The sequence below is a fragment of the Myxocyprinus asiaticus genome, chromosome 32 (assembly GCF_019703515.2).
Source record: "Myxocyprinus asiaticus isolate MX2 ecotype Aquarium Trade chromosome 32, UBuf_Myxa_2, whole genome shotgun sequence".
In the NCBI taxonomy this organism is placed as follows: domain Eukaryota; kingdom Metazoa; phylum Chordata; class Actinopteri; order Cypriniformes; family Catostomidae; genus Myxocyprinus; species Myxocyprinus asiaticus.
The window spans coordinates 31,548,986-31,569,647 of record NC_059375.1 but is presented as its reverse complement, the minus strand read 5'-3'; the positions used below and the strand labels follow the sequence as shown (position 1 = coordinate 31,569,647).

General features: G+C 38.0%; 1 protein-coding gene across 1 annotated transcript in view; it reads right to left on the bottom strand.

Moving 5' to 3' along the window:
* Nucleotides 1-20,662, bottom strand: part of LOC127422980 (ankyrin repeat and fibronectin type-III domain-containing protein 1-like) — a 155,855-nt gene that overhangs the window by 25,135 nt on the left and 110,058 nt on the right. The window contains exons 15-20 of the mRNA XM_051666937.1: nt 17,254-17,361; nt 7,547-7,646; nt 5,737-5,869; nt 4,881-4,997; nt 2,088-2,303; nt 1,407-1,573 (exon numbers count right to left, since the gene is read on the bottom strand). Of these exons, the coding sequence (XP_051522897.1) occupies nt 1,407-1,573; nt 2,088-2,303; nt 4,881-4,997; nt 5,737-5,869; nt 7,547-7,646; nt 17,254-17,361 (841 nt within the window). The remainder of the gene's footprint in view (nt 1-1,406; nt 1,574-2,087; nt 2,304-4,880; nt 4,998-5,736; nt 5,870-7,546; nt 7,647-17,253; nt 17,362-20,662) is intronic.

Genomic DNA, 20,662 nt, shown 5'->3' with positions numbered 1-20,662 from the left:
GCACAATGTCCTATCCAGGGTTCCCACTCTTTTCAGGGCACAGTTTTCCAGGACTTTTCCAGGACATATTATGTTCCCAACAAGTGTAATATTTAAGCAAAAATACAATTGTCCATTTAAATTGAGCTTTTATTTTAGCGTTTCGGTCTGTTTTGGATGGTAGTTTCTCACCTCCAGATAAGCATGGTCACGCTACATGGCCAATTGTGATTATTAATCCTCGTAAAGCTGTGATTTTATCAAATAAATACATAGTCTGTATGTGCTGTGCACTTCAGAGTGCTCTGCTCTCTGTCATCTCACACACACAAGTGCACGTGTGATTATCATGATGAGGTGTTTTCAGTGTATGAGTGGTTGGCTTCACAAATTAAATTTGAAGCAGCATCACTTGCAGATTACACTGCCTGGCCAAAAAAAAAAAAGTCACTGTTTGGATTTAAAAAAGCAGATACTTAAGAGCCTATGATTGGATCATTATTGCAGTGATTATTATGTTTCAGCTGGCAACAATTCTTTTAACCCTAACTGATGCGGTGTGTAGCTTCTCATTTCTTAAACAACCATGTCGGAAGATGCATCCCGTGGTCGTGGAAAAGATGTTACTGTGTTTCAGAAGGGGCAAATTATTGGCCTGCATCAAGCAAAGAAAACATCTAAGGAGACCAACTTAGGGTGTGAATTCGTAAAAAAAAAAAAATATAAAATAAAATAAGTGGCACTGCATTTTGTACTATATAAGTACTTAAACTATTTAGTCGGAGCAAAATAGAGATGACAGCAGATGAGCAAAGAAAGCATATGACAGGGATTCGTTCATGACAGTTAACTGTTGACATAATACGCAGCTGCCAGCAATAACAAAATGATACGAATTTGTGTATTTAAGTCCTATTCTGAGTCCTGATCATTATCATGCTTTTGTGCAATTAACAAAAACCTTGTTAGCAACAGTCAAACAGTTCTGTTACACTCAAATATTTTCCAGGACAATTAATTATTTTCCAGGACATTTAGGTATTTTTCAAATTTTCCATGACTTTTCCATGACAGGAAAACTGCATGGCAAAATTCCAGGACACGTGGGAACCCAGCCTATCGCTTGTATTTTTGTTTTTCCTGAGTGTAAGTTTGATGGGTTTTTGTCCTAGAAAACCACAACATGTTTAATATTTTTGCATTAGGTGGCCCCGCCCGCTGTGAAATCTCATTCCAAAATTCCACCCTTATAACTGTAGATTTATCATCAAATATGTTCTGATTGTCTGTGATTGTGCCACATTGTGCAGCAGTTTCACATTCATTGTCACCAGAATAAAGGAAATGTTTGTTGGAGGAAACCTTTCACATTGAGCTTGTTAGTGCACAGTATAGGGAATAAAATGTTGAGAAAATCTCTAAGCTACCTTGACACATTCCAGTTGTCTCGTATCTTGGTGTGGCAGAGCATGTTGGGCATCCGTTGAGGAACCAGAACCTTGATCTGATCCACAGAGCTGCTGAGCTTCAGGAAACCCAGATAAAGCCCAGAGGACAGCCGGTGCTGACTGCGTCTCTGGTAAGCCAGAATGTCCTATGATCAGAACAACTGGTTAAACTAGATGTTTGAATTATCTTAATTTTTCATGCAAAACTCGCCACCACAATGCTAGAATGTTGAGGGGTGGTTGCTAGGTTGTTGCTATGTGGTTGCTAAGGTATTCAGAGTAGTTTTCAGTGTGTCTCTAAGTGGTTGCTAAGTGATTGCTTACCCAATTGCTTGGCCCAACTGAAAAGAGCCCACCCCTATATCTTTATGATATTCTGGTCCCTAGATATGGTGCTTATAATAAAATTTTTAGCATTTTTCGCATGTTTTAACGAAACGCAGGCAAAAACTGTAAGTCTGAACACCTAGAAAAGTAATAGCACACCTCTCCTCAACAAGCTGTAGGATTTAAGGTTTCATTCATGTCTGTAGCATAAACAGTGTCAGACGAGTTGCGCACCAAGCACCAATAATAAAATATACATGTATACAAAGAAGATTGTGCAAACTGATCTTGCAGAGGTCTTTGGAATCATATTTGTTGTCATTCTGTGTTTACCTGTATGGTGATCAGGAGGATGTCTAGGGCATAAGGTTCCTCAGGGGTGGAAAGAGACTTTCTCTGACTCTGCAGTTTGGATACCTGCATCCACTTCCCATTGAAAAAGGAATAGAGGCTGTCCATCTCCCTCACCGTAACAAGCAGCACATTGCCATGACGATCCTTAATGGGCTCATAGTGAACTCGGCCCAAGTTGTGGGTGCCCAGGAGGTTCTGGTTGGAGAAGGACAGAGGAATAGCCAAGATATGAAGAAAAGTTCTCTGGACAACTAATAATGTCATAAAAACAAGGCCTTTTTTTTTTTTTTTTTTTTTTAAAGTACACTTTGAAACCAACATGTCACAATCATTTCTGTCATTTCTTCTCAAATGTGCAATGAACTTATAACAGGTTACCACAGATCTTTTGCAGGTTGTAACTTTAGCACCACTTCAATTTTACTATAAATTTAAAGGTACACTACAGAGGATTTCTTGTTAGAAAAGAACATAAGTACATGAAAAATATGTTCAAAACAGCGTTCTTGCCTTAACTGCCTCACAAGAGTGCGGCAAAAATAATGATTTTACATTGAGGTGTCAGGCTTCCATCTTTCATCCTTGCATTTACATTATGTTAAGACCATCACCACTGGGATGCTTTAATGTTTGTTTCACTCCGCTTATGTTTGTGGCTTTCCAAACTAACGTGTAAGAGCAGTGCAGATGTTTAAGAGCAGCTAGATTTGTGAATCTTCATTCATCCCTGTGACATTAAAGTTTTGAGCCAGCAGGTGACAACAAAAGACCGTCTTGTGTGTACTATGAGATACTTGAGCTGACGTTGACAAACCGTGCTGTCAGTCAGTGCACAAGTTTTTTTGAAGTCATCCAGAATTCTCTCTCACCCCATGATCGCTCAGATTACTACTAAAATATAGCTGAGAAATAGAGTTAAACTAACAGTTTCAGCATTACTGCCGATCACAGCTGAGCTGCGACAGACGGAGTAATCAAACACATTCAAACCACCTACCTGATACACAAAGTTTCTGAGTTGGAAGAGGTAAACTTTCAACATGGCAGAGGAGAGAACGCTTTCTCTATCAGTGTCAAAATAAGAGTTCCCCAAGAAATATACAAGAATGAAATTGGCATCATCCATGTTTTCTCTCAGACAACAAAACACTTGAACGTGAGTGAAATACTTATAGGATAATTCCGATAGCATGTATGGCAGCATCACTACACGATCGGAGCAGATTACTACAACACTAAAGCTGGGCAATAGACAAACTAATAGCTGCAGGATTACTGTCCATCACTGCAACAGACACGGGTAATCACTCGCTCAGTCTAGCAAGATCACTTTTTTTGTTCTTCTACTTCTATAAAAACAAAATCATACATGCAGTCATGCTCTATTGTCCATCTATCAGCGCAGCTGTGATTACCTATGGCCGAACCACATCCGTGCTGATAGATGGACACATGGCACTCTTGCTCATGTGCTATTGTTTCAATAATCTGCAAAGTTTACACAAACCAAAATGGAAACATTACAATAAACACATAGGCTTTGACTGTGTGACAAACAGTCAGCTTAATGTAGCTACAAGTATTATGCAATATAACTCTAAGCTGTTTAATTGACCCAACTTCACTTACACCTGTAAACAGCTTTCACTTCCATCATACATCAAATTTGTGTTGGGTGATATGGACAACCCTTATGGTGTTTTTATGTGCTTTGAGCTTGACAGTTATTTTATGGTGAGCCATTAGTATATTAACATTGCTCCTGCAAGCACTATCACTTTTGCACTTATTTTGTTCTTGGATGTTCTATAAGAATATAAACCTAGTTAAAATGTTTTATTTACTTAAAGTATACAGAAAAGAAAAGATTTATATACACTACCGTTCAAAATTTAAGGTCACTTACTCATTCTTTATTTATTTTTCTTTTTTTTCTTCACATTTTAGAATAATAGTAAAGTCATCACAACTATGGAATAATAGAATTGGAAATATGGGAATTATGTTGTGACAAAAAAAAAAAATAAAAAAATAAATAAAAACTGTGTTATATTTTAGCATCTTCAAATTTTTTTTTTTGCTTAGATTTAGCAGAAATGTACTCTTGACATTTTCTAAACCAACTTCTTGAGGTATCACCCTGGGATGCTTTTTAAACAGTATTGAAGGGGTTCCCATCTATATGCTGGGCACTAAGTGGCTGCTTTTCTTAATTATTCGGTCATCCATTTCAAAAACTTTTTTTTTTTAAATAAAATGTTAGTTTTGTAATTAAATTAATTAATATGTTGGCACAATTATATTTTTGTCTACAAAACTAATTTCAAACATTTAAGCATACGCCTTCAGATCAAAATGTTTTTAAGATCATGAGAAACATTTCAAGCAAGTGACTCCAAACTATATATACATATATATATATATATATATATATATAAATGTTTCTAGTTTCAAAGGGGGGCAAAAAAAGGTGTACATAAGGCAGCAATTAATATATATAATTTTATATATGTTACGTAATGTGTTGAATTTGTGTTTACATTTTTGACAATGTAACTTCAAAAGTAAATTTCTGTAATAAAAGCGATTACTTGCAGCACACCTGCCAGAATAATCGTTATGCAATATGAAATATGCTCCAGCACTAACAGACTGACACACACTGCTCAGAATCACACATAAGGAATTTTCCCACTCAATTTCATTTTGTACGGAGATCAAATCCCATTCTGGTAATAAATTGTTAGCAAGGCTAATCACGGACTGGCAGACCTGCAGTTGGCCAGCAGCCACCAGCATCTTCTGTCTGGACTGCAGTGTGGAAGAGGATGAGGTGGAGACTGCCAGGCTCTGTCTGAGCCACCGGACGTCCTCCCACATACAAGACAGCTGCAAAACAAACATACACTCGTTAAGTTAAAGCTATTTACTTAATTCCTCGACATCATTCAAAGTCTGTGAATGAATGCCACAGCTCTTGAGTGCTGAATGATACACTGAGTACACTACCAGTCAAAAGATTGGACACACCTACTCATTCTTTATTATACATTTTTTCCACATTCAAACCTAGGCATCATGTATTTGTCTACAAAACTACAGCATTTAAGAATTTTATTACCTTTCATTTTAAATCCCTTTTTCAACATCTTTCTAACTGCTGTTCATTTTAATTGCTTATCAGGAGAGAAGTTTGTAAAATAAACATGGATGTGGATATGAATGCTTAAAATGATGAATGGCTCCTTTAATATGTATAACTTTCTCAAATCTCAACTTAAAATATCCACCTAGAAACATTTGGCAAAGAGTTATAGTCTACAAAAACTTTCACTACTTCTTGCATTCCACCACTTTACCCTTGTAATGATGGGCTGATTACAAATGTGCAGTACAACATCAATAACGTGGTGACTGTTCACTTTGACAGAATATATTTAGGACATTACACTGACCGCAGGTTGCATTTGGAAGAAACCAACAAAAATATTGACGCTTGTCAAAGAGATCGGTTAGGAAAACATCGAAAACTTATGTTTCAGTTCAACATTCACAAAACGCACGTTACTTTAGTGCAGTATCTCTCTCAGCTGCTTAATGTTGTGGTTGACTGTTTGTTTTTACATACCTTGGTAAACCACAGAAAGTCCTGCATGAGGGAGCTGCTGTATGAGTCGTCCACCTCCACGATGGGGATCTGATCCTCATTAGTCACTAGCATACTGTCCTTATGGTAAAATACTGATGCTATATAAACTCCCCTTAAAAATAGATGAAAAAAAACAAAACATTCAGAACAAGGGGCATTCAACATACAGGTGCATCTCAATAAATTAGAATGTCGTGGAAAAGTTCATTTATTTCAGTAATTCAACTCAAATTGTGAAACTCGTGTATTAAATAAATTCAATGCACACAGACTGAAGTAGTTTAAGTCTTTGGTTCTTTTAATTGTGATGATTTTGGCTCACATTTAACAAAAACCCACCAATTCACTATCTCAAAAAATTAGAATGCCAATCAGATAATCAACTCAAAACACCTGCAAAGGTTTCCTGAGCCTTCAAAATGGTCTCTCAGTTTGGTTCACTAGGCTACACAATCATGGGGAAGACTGCTGATCTGACAGTTGTTCAGAAGACAATCATTGACACCCTTCACAAGGAGGGTAAGCCACAAACATTCATTGCCAAAGAAGCTGGCTGTTCACAGAGTGCTGTATCCAAGCATGTTAACAGAAAGTTGAGTGGAAGGAAAAAGTGTGGAAGAAAAAGATGCACAACCAACCGAGAGAACCGCAGCCTTATGAGGATTGTCAAGCAAAATCGATTCAAGAATTTGGGTGAACTTCACAAGGAATGGACTGAGGCTGGGGTCAAGGCATCAAGAGCCACCACACACAGACGTGTCAAGGAATTTGGCTACAGTTGTCGTATTCCTCTTGTTAAGCCACTCCTGAACCACAGACAACATCAGAGGCGTCTTACTTGGGCTAAGGAGAAGAAGAACTGGACTGTTGCCCAGTGGTCCAAAGTCCTCTTTTCAGATGAGAACAAGTTTTGTATTTCATTTGGAAACCAAGGTCCTAGAGTCTGGAGGAAGGGTGGAGAAGCTCATAGCCCAAGTTGCTTGAAGTCCAGTGTTAAGTTTCCACAGTCTGTGATGATTTGGGGTGCAATGTCATCTGCTGGTGTTGGTCCATTGTGTTTTTTGAAAACCAAAGTCACTGCACCCGTTTACCAAGAAATTTTGGAGCACTTCATGCTTCCTTCTGCTGACCAGCTTTTTAAAGATGCTGATTTCATTTTCCAGCAGGATTTGGCACCTGCCCACACTGCCAAAAGCACCAAAAGTTGGTTAAATGACCATGGTGTTGGTGTGCTTGACTGGCCAGCAAACTCACCAGACCTGAACCCCATAGAGAATCTATGGGGTATTGTCAAGAGGAAAATGAGAAACAAGAGACCAAAAAATGCAGATGAGCTGAAGGCCACTGTCAAAGAAACCTGGGCTTCCATACCACCTCAGCAGTGCCACAAACTGATCACCTCCATGCCACGCCGACTTGAGGCAGTAATTAAAGCAAAAGGAGCCCCTACCAAGTATTGAGTACATATACAGTAAATGAACATACTTTCCAGAAGGCCAACAATTCACTAAAAATGTTTTTTTTTATTGGTCTTATGATGTATTCTAATTTTTTGAGATAGTGAATTGGTGGGTTTTTGTTAAATGTGAGCCAAAATCATCACAATTAAAAGAACCAAAGACTTAAACTACTTCAGTCTGTGTGCATTGAATTTATTTAATACACGAGTTTCACAATCTGAGTTGAATTACTGATATAAATGAACTTTTCCATGACATTCTAATTTATTGAGATGCACCTGTATTCAGCTACATTTGAATTACATAATGTGCATTTATACTGATACTACCTTCTGAGACTCTTGACAAATTTAGTAGAGGAGTGAAAAAGATGTTTTAGGCTTCGGGACACTGACTGTTTGCGACTGGGATTTTGCAGCTTCGATGTGTCTGGGGGAAAAAAAGCAAGGGTGTAAAGATGAACTAACAAGTATAAACAACAATACAACTAGAAAAGGAACATTCATGTTGGCTTGACAAAAGCCTTGCCTGAAAGTTATAAATAGGTTTAAAAGTTTAAGTTTGAAGGTTATACAGGCTTACAGAGAGACAGATAGACGCTATTACAAAAAGTAGATCTGGCACAACTTTACCCACTCATAAGGTGCATGGAATTAAATCAACAAGGATAGAACAGAGGAATCCAGCAACACTTGTGGAATAAGACATTTTAATTAGACTTAAAATTAATAAAACCAACATGTTTCAGCAGGTAGGCTTTCATCAGGATTAAAATAAAAGTACAAAACATTAACATTTGAAATAACTCTGATCAATTAATAATAAGAGAGCACACAATGACAACCACAAGGGACTCCCCTAGTAATTGTTTTTAATGGTTTAATAAGGGCCATTATTCAACTCAATCAGTCAATCAATCAGACATCCAATCTCGATATCAAAATGGTGCTTCAATTCATCAGTGTACTAAATAGTTGCATCAAAACAACACAGACATGTCAACATATCAAAATATCATATAAAAAAGAACAAACATCGTTACAAAAACTCTTTCAAAGAAACATCCTCATTCATTCCTCCTGGAAATAAACTTTTAATGTAAAAAATCAAAAAGGCCTTTTCCTAATTTGATCAATATCCCCACCTCTTGAATTGGGGTTTGTATGTTCAATAACAAAAAAGAAAAAATATGACAACAGAGACGGACAGACAGATAGATAGATAGATAGACAGATAGATAGGGGTGAGGGGTAGAATTAGAAAGCAAACATAATCAGTCTCGGTAGATTTTTATGTGACACTAAAGTTAATGGGAGTTTTACAACGTAAAAGCAGAGAAAGGTCGACTATGAGAACAATTATTGCGCTTCAGTGGAGATGGACACTTCAGAACTGCTTGAAAGCACTCCTAGCCTTGATGTTCTCGAAAATATTAAACATTGTAAAAGCAGAAGTAACAGATGGACAACTTAAAGACCGAACAACACGCTGAATGACGGAATAAACATGGGAGACAGACTAAAAGAGCCTCGGGACGTAAGTGCGAGAAGACTGGGGGAGTCGGGCCACCGACAAACCGGTTATCTGGAACATTTCAGCAGCGTATCTCCCGTTTCAAGTGCAGCCATATCAGCCCACATTTCAGCGATGCTAATCTTCAGACGTCCCTGTTTTCATGAAATTAAGCGTCACATAATTGCCCCCCGTGTAAACAGCAGGGCAGACGGAACAATCCATTTGGCTGAGAAGCTGTTTACAACGTGAAAGTGGCGAGTCACCGTGAGAGCAATCACGCTAGCTCTAGTCTCCATGTCTCCATCGGAGGGGCACGAAAGGGAGGTAGGGGAAGGCAGATTTTCCGTTTGAAAATCACTATCAACCCCCCTAAGGAATAATGTGTCTTAAAAGTCCCATAAGAAGGTTAACCCTTGCCCCTTATGACCCTACAGTGGCGATGGTTAACAGTATGTGATTAAAGATAGGACAAATGTGCACACAAAAGACTCTGATTGTTTCCTGCTTGGCTAGATGTCTACATAACGTAACCACAGAACTGCAACTCCGTCTTACTGGAATCCCAGGACAATTACGTCGCAATTGAAAAAGAGTCAAGTTTGATTATATATACTGGAATATCCCCAGAGGAAAATTCATTTGCTCAGAGGTTGCTCTTTCATAGCTCAGGAGACCTCAGTTATTGTCTCTTATATTTTTCCAAAAAAGACATAAATCAGACAATTGTTGACATACAAAAAGGGTATGAAGCTATAAAAATCATGTGGGTAGCATAGCTCAGATAATATGTTCTTGGAAGAATTTGATGAGAAATGTTTGAGTTGACATTTGAATGCAGACTTCATGTCAAATCTGAATCCAGTTTGACATCGTTGAGATCTACTGGGGTCTTTTTCTCAGGAGAAATAGCTGAGAAGCTGGAAACTTAAGCAAAAGTCTACATTCAGTAGGACAAACAACTGAGATGTTAAAGAGATCTCATTTGTGATTTGTCAATATTTTGACCTGTGGGTCATCACCAGACTCCCAGAACTAGACTTGGATGTCAACCACAATTTTTTTATCACAACAGTTGGAGTGAGAACATAATAACCCACTTTGGAAATACATTAAATCTGTTTTAGCAATTTTATATGTGTGCACAAGAAGAAATTTAGAGTCTCCAAAAATAAAGCCAGCAGCGCTGTTGCACATGTTGATAAGTTGAGTGCAGAATTTGTCTTTATTTCTTACTCAGAAGGTTAACTGGCTTTGACAAGCAGATTATTAGACATGAGTGTGTTGGCCTCCCGTGCCGCCAAACTGTCACACTAAATAAATAAAGAAATGTTTTTCCATTTATAAAAGCAAAAAAATAGATTGCGTTTGATTAATGACATGGCAATCTGTCTACCGCGCACAGTGAGTGCAACCATGAAATGAGGTGAGTGAGAGTTAGAGAGACGGCAAGCACTGGTAGCATTCTTCATTTTCAAACTAATTTAGCTGGGGTCAACAGACCCTTTTCAACATACGCGAAGTAGGTAAGCTCATCCATAACGATCGTGGCCAGACTTTCCAGGCCCTCGTTGACAGAAAGCGCTTATACAGCCGCGGCTGAGCGCGGAGGTGTGTGCGTGTGAGGGATTGCGTATACGTGTGGGTGTTGCTGTGTCTCTTGCAGGAACACTGGGAGCTGTGTGCACAACGCATATACACACACACCCCTCGGCTTGAGAGCGCACTCTCAGCTCCACATATACACATCATAAATTAAGATAACGTCTCCTTAAACGAGCTGAATTTTTTTCAAAGTGGTTTTTATAGTGGTGTCATTGTACTGGTGCTGATTCATTTAGCAGATTTCTTTTCGAACGCGTCACTCCAAAAATAACCATGTAAATACACTGCCCCTGTCAGCATGTGTGCTGACGGGGACATTATCACACACTGCAAAAGATTTTTTTACTTAATCAGTATTTTTGTATTGTTTTCCATTACAAATATCTGAACATCCTTAAACAAGATGAATTTACTTAAAAGTATGTTGTAATTGAAGTAAAAATGTGTAAGATACAAGGTTATTATAGTTTTGGGTTTTTAAATGAGTCTTAAATTATTTTTTAGTTTAGTTTCAGTTATTTTACCAACTGTGTTTGTTAGTTTTAGTTTGGTTTTACTTTTTCAATTAATTTTAGTTTTTATTTTAGTCTATCAGTATATTTTTGTTTACATTTTTATTTCTATTTCAGTTAACACAGATGAGTAAATGATTTGTTAGGGGACAACTTATGGTGTGTTCACACTTGTAGTTCGGTTCTCTTGGTCCGGACCAAAAAATAAAATGATACATTTAGTCCTGGTTCGCTTAGCATTCACACTGGCATTTTTAACACCGAACCTAAAGATACAAAACAAAAGGCATCAGGATAAGGTCACAACCTGATTGGACAGCTTTTATGATGTATATTTTGCGACGGAACTTGCCAAACATCCAAAACAATGCTGGCTGCTGGGCTAAATGCGCTCGTTGGATTTATGTATATATGGTGGTATTTTTACCAGCTGAGAACAAACGAAGAGATAATAAAATGTGTAAAGGAGTCAAAACTGCACCAGGAATTCCTCTGTTGCACACACAAACGAAGATATGTTGCAAGGACAGCTGACAATGGTTCCGACGCCTGTACCAAACTGTAATTGGCAACATAGCTCCTATGATAAGAAGAACCAGGTATGCTTGAGGTCAGTATTAAAGGCAAATTACTTCCTGTTATTGGTCTGTTTAGACATCTTTGGTCCATGCTGCATTCATATATCAGTCGAACAGCACCAGAGTTCGTTTGAAGTGGACCGAGACCCACTATCAGGGGGTCTCGGTCCGCTTGTTTGGTATGCACCAAGGTTCGGATGGCAGCGTTCACACTTGTTTAAATGAACTGCACTAACAGAGCAATCGCACCAGAGTTCATTTTAATCGAACCAAACCTGCCAAGTGTGAACACACCCTTAGTCCGGATTACACATAGGTCTATATAGTTTATAGCTAGGCTGACATACAACATGGTAAAAATAACCAAGGAAGACTTACAAACATGGAGATACACTCACCGACCACTTTATTAGGTACGCCTGTACACCTACATATTAATGCGATTATCTAATCAGCCAGTCATGTGGCAGCAGTGCAGTGCATAAAATAATTCAGATATGGGTCAGGAGGTTCAGTTAATGTTCACATCAACTATCAGAATGGGGAAAAAATGCGATATCAGTGATTTCGACTCTGGCACGATTGTTGGTGCCAGATGGTCTGGTTTGAGTATTTCTGTAATTGCTGATCTCCTGGGATTTCAGCAGCTACAGTTCTGCGGAATGCACAACACGTTGAACCTTGAGGCAAATGGGCTACAACAGCAGAAGACCACCTCGGGTTCCACTTCTCTCAGCCAAGAACAAAAAGCTGAGGCTTCTGTTCTTGGCTGACAGAAGTGGAACCCGATATGGTCTTCTGCTGTTGTAGCCCATACGCCTCAAGGTTTGTCATGTTGTGCATTCTGAGATGCTATTCTGCTCACTACAGTTATACAGATTAGTTATCTGAGATACCGTAGCCTTTCTGTCAGCTCAAACCAGTCTGGCCATTCTCCGTTGTCCTCTCTCATCAACTAGGCGTTTCCATCCACAGAACTGCCGCTCACTCTTTTTTGTTTTTGTTTTTGGCACATTCTGAGTAAACTCTAGAGACTGTTGTGCATGAAAAACACAGGAGATCAGCAGTTACAGAAATACTCAAACCAGCACATCTGGCACCAACCATCATGCCACAGTCGAAATGGCCCCATTCTGATGGTTGATGTGAAAATTGACTGAAGGTCCTGACCCAAATCTGCATGATTTATGCATTGCACTGCTGCCACACGATTGGCTGATTAAACACTCAAATGATTAAGCAGGTGTACAGGTGTTCCTAATAAAGTGGTCATGAGTGTATGCATCCCTTTAATTTTTTCAAACTAATCAATTTATCTTTAAACACTGAGCACATAACCGAATGTGGATACATGCACATGAAACTCATGGCCAGTAGATGGCAAGTTTGCGATGCAACAGAGACGTTAAAAGAAACAAAAACGATTTTGTAACATGCACAAGTCAAATTATTTAATACGAAAACTAAAAACAAGTAAAAAATACAGATTAAGATAATGCTTTTTGCAATATACACACACACTTCTTAAAGTAAACCAGACATAGACATACGTGTTATGTCTCAGCATGCTTAAAGGGATAGTTCACACAAATATGAAAATTATGTCATCATTCACTCACCCTCATGTGGTTATATATCAGTGACTATTTAGCAGAGACTGGCCACTTCTATTAAAATCAATGGGAAAAAAATTTAACACCCAATGGTTGGATTTAGACAGGAAGTTTCACCTTACAGGTAAAAGAGCAAATTACCTTTTAGATACAGACATCACCTGTCAATCAACTCGAGAACACGCATGCGCATTAGCTATATAAGCCGGGAAAATTGAATTTTTTTCTTTAGCGTAATCTGAGGTCAAAAATCACAATTTATTATTTCAGTGTTGTAAGATTTTACTGCTGATTTGAAATATGTTCTTTGATCGTAATCTTGACCAACCGTTTTGGAGATTTCGGTCTTTCCCCATTCAAGTAGATAGGAGCTGCACTTTCATGACTGGAAATACCTTACCGGGAGTGTTCCAAAGATGGCTGCCAGTGGACTGACTTGCTAGAAAGACTTTGCTCCATCCCATAATTTTTCTGTGAAACATAAAAGGAGATGTTAGGCAGAATGTTAGCCTCAGTCAAAAAAATATTATTAAATGTAATGGTGACTAAGGCTAACATTCTGCCTAACATCTTCTTTTGTGTTCCACACAACATGAGGTGAGAAAAAGATCACGTCTTCATTTTTAGGTGAATCTTTAAAGTCTCAACAAGTTTATATCAGAAAGAAGCTCTTCTTTTTTCTGTTTTTCTGCTCTCACATCAATGAAAAAGTCTCCAACGGTGTTTTCTCGTAGAATCATTTCTCCTGTATAACGTTGTTTAAGACACTGGCAGCCATCGCTCTGACATCATTAGTGTTGACTTCTAAACAGATGAGTGATGCCGTTTTTTTCGCTCTCCCTCCTCCTGCTTGTGGCTGGCTGCATAGCTCCTTAATGAAGTTGCTGTTTGTTAGCGGTGCAGTACTGTCAGCACCAGGAACAGCCTTCTTCTATACCTCGGTGGCCAGCCTCTGGGTTTAGGTGTGGGCTTGAGGCCAAAGCAGACTGCTCTTCAACTACGTCCAGTCTCCCTCGTTTTAAATGTATTTGTGCCCGGGCCCCGTGATTTACAGTGCTGCAGTATACGGGCAACATGTTTGACACATAGATGTTAAAATCCAAAATGGATAAATTTATTAAAATATTATTTATTTACGCATACTTTGCCTCTCCCTTGCTCTGTGCCCCTCAAGTGAAGAGCATAGCAGGGTGGGCAGCAGGAATGCTGAGAGGGCGTATTCATGCTGCTTTTGAGGGCCGTACTGGAGTCAAAACACTTTGACCACGCTTCATTTCGTCACTTTAATACAGAATTAATCTACTGGAAGAAGTGCAGACTTAGAAGATGAGAGCATGATTGGAGGGAGCTCTGTGCGGGCAGATGAGAGAGAGGGAGACAGAGGGAGCAAAAAAGTAAGAGACTTTTACTAAGATTTAGTTGTCAACGAATATGGGTTTTTCAATGGCTGATACTGATATGACTAGTAGAGAGCAGGGTGGTCAATGGCCAATATAAAGCAGATATATAGACTAAAACAATCTATATATACATGCTGGCCGAGAAAACAAAATGTGATCAAAATATTAATAAGTACATTCTGTTGGGTCCTGGGTAGCTCAGCAAGTAAAGACGCTGACTACCACCCCTGGAGTCGCGAGTTCGAATCCAGGGCGTGCAGAGTGACTCCAGCCAGGTCTCCTAAGCAACCATATTGGCCTGGTTGCTAGAAAGGGTAGAGTCACATGGGGTAACATCCTCGTGGTCGCTATAATGTGGTTCTCGCTCTCGCGTGGTTAGTTGCCGCGGAGAATAGCGTGAATCCACATGCACTATGTCTCCATGGTAACACGCTCCACAAGCCACGTGATAAGATGCGCGGATTGACGGTCTCAGATGCGGAGGCAACTGAGATTTGTCCTCCGCCACCCAGATTGAGGCGAATCACTACGCCACCACGAGGACTTGAAATTGGGCATTCCAAATTGGGGAGAAAAAAGGTGAGAAAAAAAAAATAAGTACATTCTGTCCAAGACAAAATAGGTATCGTTTTAAGGTTTAGAAGGTGTACTTGTGTAGGCATTATTACCAAAGCTAAACAAGTGCTTTGAAATTTGCAGACAAATTAGAAGTGTTCAGTTTTGATAATTTATCAATAATTTTGCACTGCGCATATTATTGTAATTGGTAAAAACATCAAACTGATGAAATAGCCATGTGTCATATGTCATTGAAAGCTCTCAAAGAGTAGAATACAATCAGCCTGTTTGTTTTACTTACAGACAAATATATAGTAATAGCTAAGTATATGTCTTTGAGATACATGTTACATGTAAACAGGTGTTGCTTATAATATGTGTTTTCACTGATACCTTCACGAAAAATAAACAGAGCAATAAAATATCACATATTTTACTTAGAGGAGGGGATTCCCGTTAAAACGAGCCCCACACAACGTAATCGGATGCATAGATCATTAGATAATCCACACGAAGCACATTGTGCACACAGCACATAATGTGCTATCTGGCTAAAAATCACGTTAGCTTTCCTGGATAAGATCACTTCATCGGAAACTAAGTAGTACGTTCTCCAGCATCATGGAATGCTAAACCAATCGTATAAGGATTCGTATTGCTGCAATCAGAGAAAGTCATCCAAATATGGGCAGAGAGGATCGTTCACTCTAATTACATATGGCCACCAGGAGATGGCGCCAAATACATGAAACAGCCTCAATTATGGCTCAAATGACACAGAATGGAACTAAATGAGATTTCGTTACTCATGCCTGCATGCTTTGGAGAGAGAGCATAACTTTAGTCGTTGTATTTGCATGTGTAATTAGTTCTTATGTACAATTATTATGTTTTATTTGGTTGGAGAGGCTTTTGGACAGTAGGATAAATTATTTTTGTTATGCTATAACTTTTGATTCCATAGTTCTGAGTGCTAGGTTGTGAAGGATGCAGCAGACTACCACAATTTCGACACTTTGCTGAGAATGTACAGCATACTGCAGTCTGAATTGGCTCTTTAAAATGCTGAAAGTGTGCTTATTTATACCACGCATCTGGATATATGTTGAGCTATAATGTTCTTCTCCATCATTTGATGAATAACTGCTGCCATGATAGCAACACTGCGCCAAGCCAATAGTGCTGATTTTTCTGATTTAGGTGCAATCTCTTATAAGTCTAGAGCAATTTATGCACATTTTGCACATGGTTACACTGGATTAAGGGTGGTTAGTGATAAAGACGCAGGTTTTTGCGTTGAAATACCACACAAAAGTGGCACAACTGTTTAGTGAATTTGTCCCAGATGGCAGGAAAGAGAGAGCATTATAAGAGACAGACAAAAACATAATAAAGAAAGCAAATAAAAGAGCTGGCATTAAAGACTCGCAACAGCTGAGCAAAAACAGAGCTGACGAGAATGAACTCATCTGTTCAACGCATCTGAGATTCCCGTTCTGATGTCAAGCCTTCCTGTGTTTGTGCAGCAAGAACAATGCAGCTGGGATGAGATTCCCAATCTTTTGGACCATTAATAATAGGTTTCTTGGCTCACATGGGAAAGCAGAGATATTACAGTAACTTTCAAACATGATTAAATACATCTACACTACTGCGGCAAAACACCAGACTCACTGCACCATTTATAATGCTCTGAAGGCAGGTAGGAGATCCCGGTTGATATGAGGGTTCGTAATTATGTCACTTTAAGACAAATGGGGATGAAATAGAGGATTCTGAGTATCATTGTTTAATCAAACCAAGCTTGTTATTCTGAAAAATGTCTGAAATGTATTATTCTGCTGTCACAATGCCAAGTCACGACAACACTAAGCAGAGAGAATGTTCACAGTTATATGAAAGAAGTGTAGTGGTAACAAGACTCAGTCCTCAAAGGTGGATAGTGTTACTTTTAAATATCTGTGCCATTAAACCATGATGTGTTATTATTTAGGTAGCTAGCAATAAACCTGTCAGCTAACAAACTAGAATGTCGCTCCACCAAGGCAGAGCTGACAGTTTTCGCAAATGCCAGCTATAGCGGAAATACTGAGAATGGAAGTGCTTAAGTTGCGTTCGGACATGAATTGCGCTCGGACATGAAGAACGCAATGATGTGTGAAATTGAGCTTGCATATCTAGAAGCGTCTGCATTTACGCACTTGCGTAGAGTATGTTTTGGATCTAAGAGAGACATGTATGTGTGTGTGGGTGTGTACCTCCGCAGGCGTAGTGCTGGTGTGTGGCTCGAACCTGCTGTAAGAGTCTCTCCATGGCCTCGATGTGACCTCTCCGTCTGCTCTCTCTCCCATTGCAGTCCTTCCAGTCTAACACAAGGAGATTTCACACAAAGTTTGAGTTTTAGCATTATGCCATTCTCTAGTCATTAAAAACAACTGAAAAATGGAGACTATCAATGTTATCTTCAAGTACCCTTAGCAGAAATTATCAAAGGCTTCATTTAATTAGATTCCACTGACTCTTCGCCAAGCTCCGCCTTAAAGACAAGCTTTTACTCATTTTAATGTATGTCTACGGAAGTTCTGTGTATTTGGATAGTTTTACACAGAATGTTATTTAAATTTTCAAAAATATGGTAAAATGTTGTTGCCCAGGCATTTATAATAGTAACACAAAGTACTAATAGAGAAAACAAGCAAAATAGTTCACCCAAAAATTTAATTTGTCATAATTTACTCACCCTCATGTCGTTCCAAACCCGAATTACTTTCTTTTTTATGCAGAACACACGAGATATTTTAATGAATATTATGCATGAGAATGCAGTCTTTTCAATAAAATGGCAGTTGGTAGTGACTCACTTTAAAGCTTAAAAAAGGACCCAAATGTATCATTAAAGTAGTCCGTGCAACTTGTGCATGATATTCCAAGTCATCTGAATACAAACTAAATTTTTGGTGAGCAACAACCCAAAATGTAACCCTTTAAATCTTGATGTCCCAAGCTTTTTTTCCTCTTCTGTTGTTTAAAGTGAGTCACTATCAACTGCCATTGTATTGGAAAGACATACTGCAATATTCATTAAAACATATCCTTTGAGTTCCAAATACAGTAATAAAGTCATACATGTTTGCAACGACATGAGTAAATTATGACAGAATGTTAATTTTTGGGTGAACCTTTTAAAGGAATAGTTCACTTAAAAATTTTAATTCTCTAATTATTGACTCACCCTAATATGAAGGTAGATCAGTAGCAACACTTGAAAGCTTGCATATTTGGATTTGAGAACTTGTACAATATATATTTGTACTCGTAAGTTGAAATTTACACTCACAGCACCGATGTGAAAACTTGTAAAATAAAAACTTGAAGTTGAATGTTGCAATCTGCACTCACAGACAATAATTCAAAGCTTGTGTTCTGAATTCACAATTGCAGACAAGTAGTCACAAATGTGTAAAATGACATTCACATAAATACAACTACAGACACAAACTTGTATTGCAAATTTACTTATGTACTTTAATTCATTTTCGCAGTACAAACACAAATCAGCACTTACAACCTCTCAAATCTGGCACTGCAACTTTAAATCTTCACGCTTTGACTTTTGCAACTACTTTTGCAAAAAACCTGTAGCAAAACTCAATTGTGCACTTGTAAAATCCTGATGCGAGAGAGCAAGACCAGTGTTCGGCAGGGGAGGGGTCAATGAAGTCGTTTTATTGTTTGATGCCCAGCCAATGAATGCCAACGGTGCGGATCGTGTTAACTGGGGATGTGCACGTTCAATGTGAATTGCCAAGGAGCAAAGAAAAAAACGCTTTGCACATTATAAAAAGATGTTGGTAACATTATTAACCTGCTTTGTTTCATTGGTGTCTGTTCTAATTAATTTGATACAGTTTAAGAGCGATTTTAACTGTTTCACAGGGTTTCCCATGTTGACCTGGGACTTTGGTTTGAATGGGAACTGGCAATTACTCTTGTCAAGAGCAGTAAATCACAAGTTGAATTATTTTATTTGCAACAGTAAAGCATCATAGGCTGATATGTGTCAATAATATGCTTTCAATTGCCTTCTTTATAATGAATAATGACTTGATTAACCTGAAAATCAACAAAGTGACAGCTCTAATAGAGCTGAAACGCTGGTCCAGTCATTTACTGGCAGTACATTCAGTGACCTGGGTTTAAATCCAGGTCAGACAGGATGCATTTGTAGCTTTGCTGCAGATTTTAATGTATTTTTAACAGATATAATGAAAACAATTTAGTAAAACACACAGACAATTTATAAAATTGATAAATAAATCAATAAAAATTGTAACTGAACCTGACAGCCAGCAATTACAGTATAATCAATTGAATATTCTGAGAATGCTTGAATTACTGAGAAAATAAATAATAAATAAATAATGTTTTCCATACATAGTTAAGAGGCTTTTTAAAATTGTCAAACCAATTTAAGATTTAAAATCTTAAGATTTTGCCAAACAAACAGAATTATTAGAAGAAACTTCTCATACTTTCTCAGAATTTATTCTCATTTATTCTCACTCATTGATCAATTTGGCATTTGTACTTGTGCTCCACAAAATAACATTTTTTTTAAAAATGCGCTGTTCTGAAAGATCATCTTTTGGCAGTGTCATGGGTAGTTATAAACATATGACATTGTTATGCACATAATCTTTGAAAAGTAAAGGATGCTGTTACAAAAATGTAAATAAAAATAAAGATGTTCACAAGGGATTTGAACCTCGGTCGATATATATGGATAGCGGACACACTACCACTAGACCATCGGAACCAATGAAAAGATCATTTCATCAAGATATTATTTTTCATAAATAAATAAATGTAATTTAAGTGTATAGGCCAATTACTGAGACATTTCAGCCTATGATGCTTTAATTTCGCAAATAAAATAATTCCATTTGCGATTTACTGCTCTAACAAGTGTAATCGCCAGTTCCCATTCAAACCAATGTCCCACATTAACATAGGTAACTATGTTACCCTGTGAAACCGTTAAAATCGCTCTTAAACTGTCATATTCATTAGAACAGACATCAATGAAACAAAGCGGGTTTATAATGTTACCAACATTTTTTTATAATATGCAAAATGTCTTTTCTTTGCTCCTTGACAATACACACTGCAAAAATTAAAGTACAAAAGTTAATGTGTAATACAAGTTTGTGTCTGTAGTTGTATTAATGTGAATGTCATTTTACACATTTGTGACTATTTGTCTACAACATTGATTTCAAAACACAAGCTTTGAATTATTGTCTGAGTGCAGATTGCAACATTCAACTTCAAAGTTGTTTTCACATCAGTGCTATGAGTGTAAATTTCAACTTACGAGTACAAATATTTATTGTACAAGTTCTCAAATCCAAATATGCAAGCTCTCGAGTTTTGCTACTGATTTACCTTCATACCCTAATGCCATCCCAGATGTGTATAACTTACTTTCTTCTGCTGAATACAAACAAAAATTTTTAGAAGAATATTTCAGCTTTGTAGGTCCTCACAATGCAAGTGAATGGGTACCAACATTTTGAAGCTCCAGATGCACATAAAGGCAGCATAAAAGTAATCCATAAGACTCCAGTGGTTAAATATATATCTTTAGAAGTTATATAAGTGTGGGTG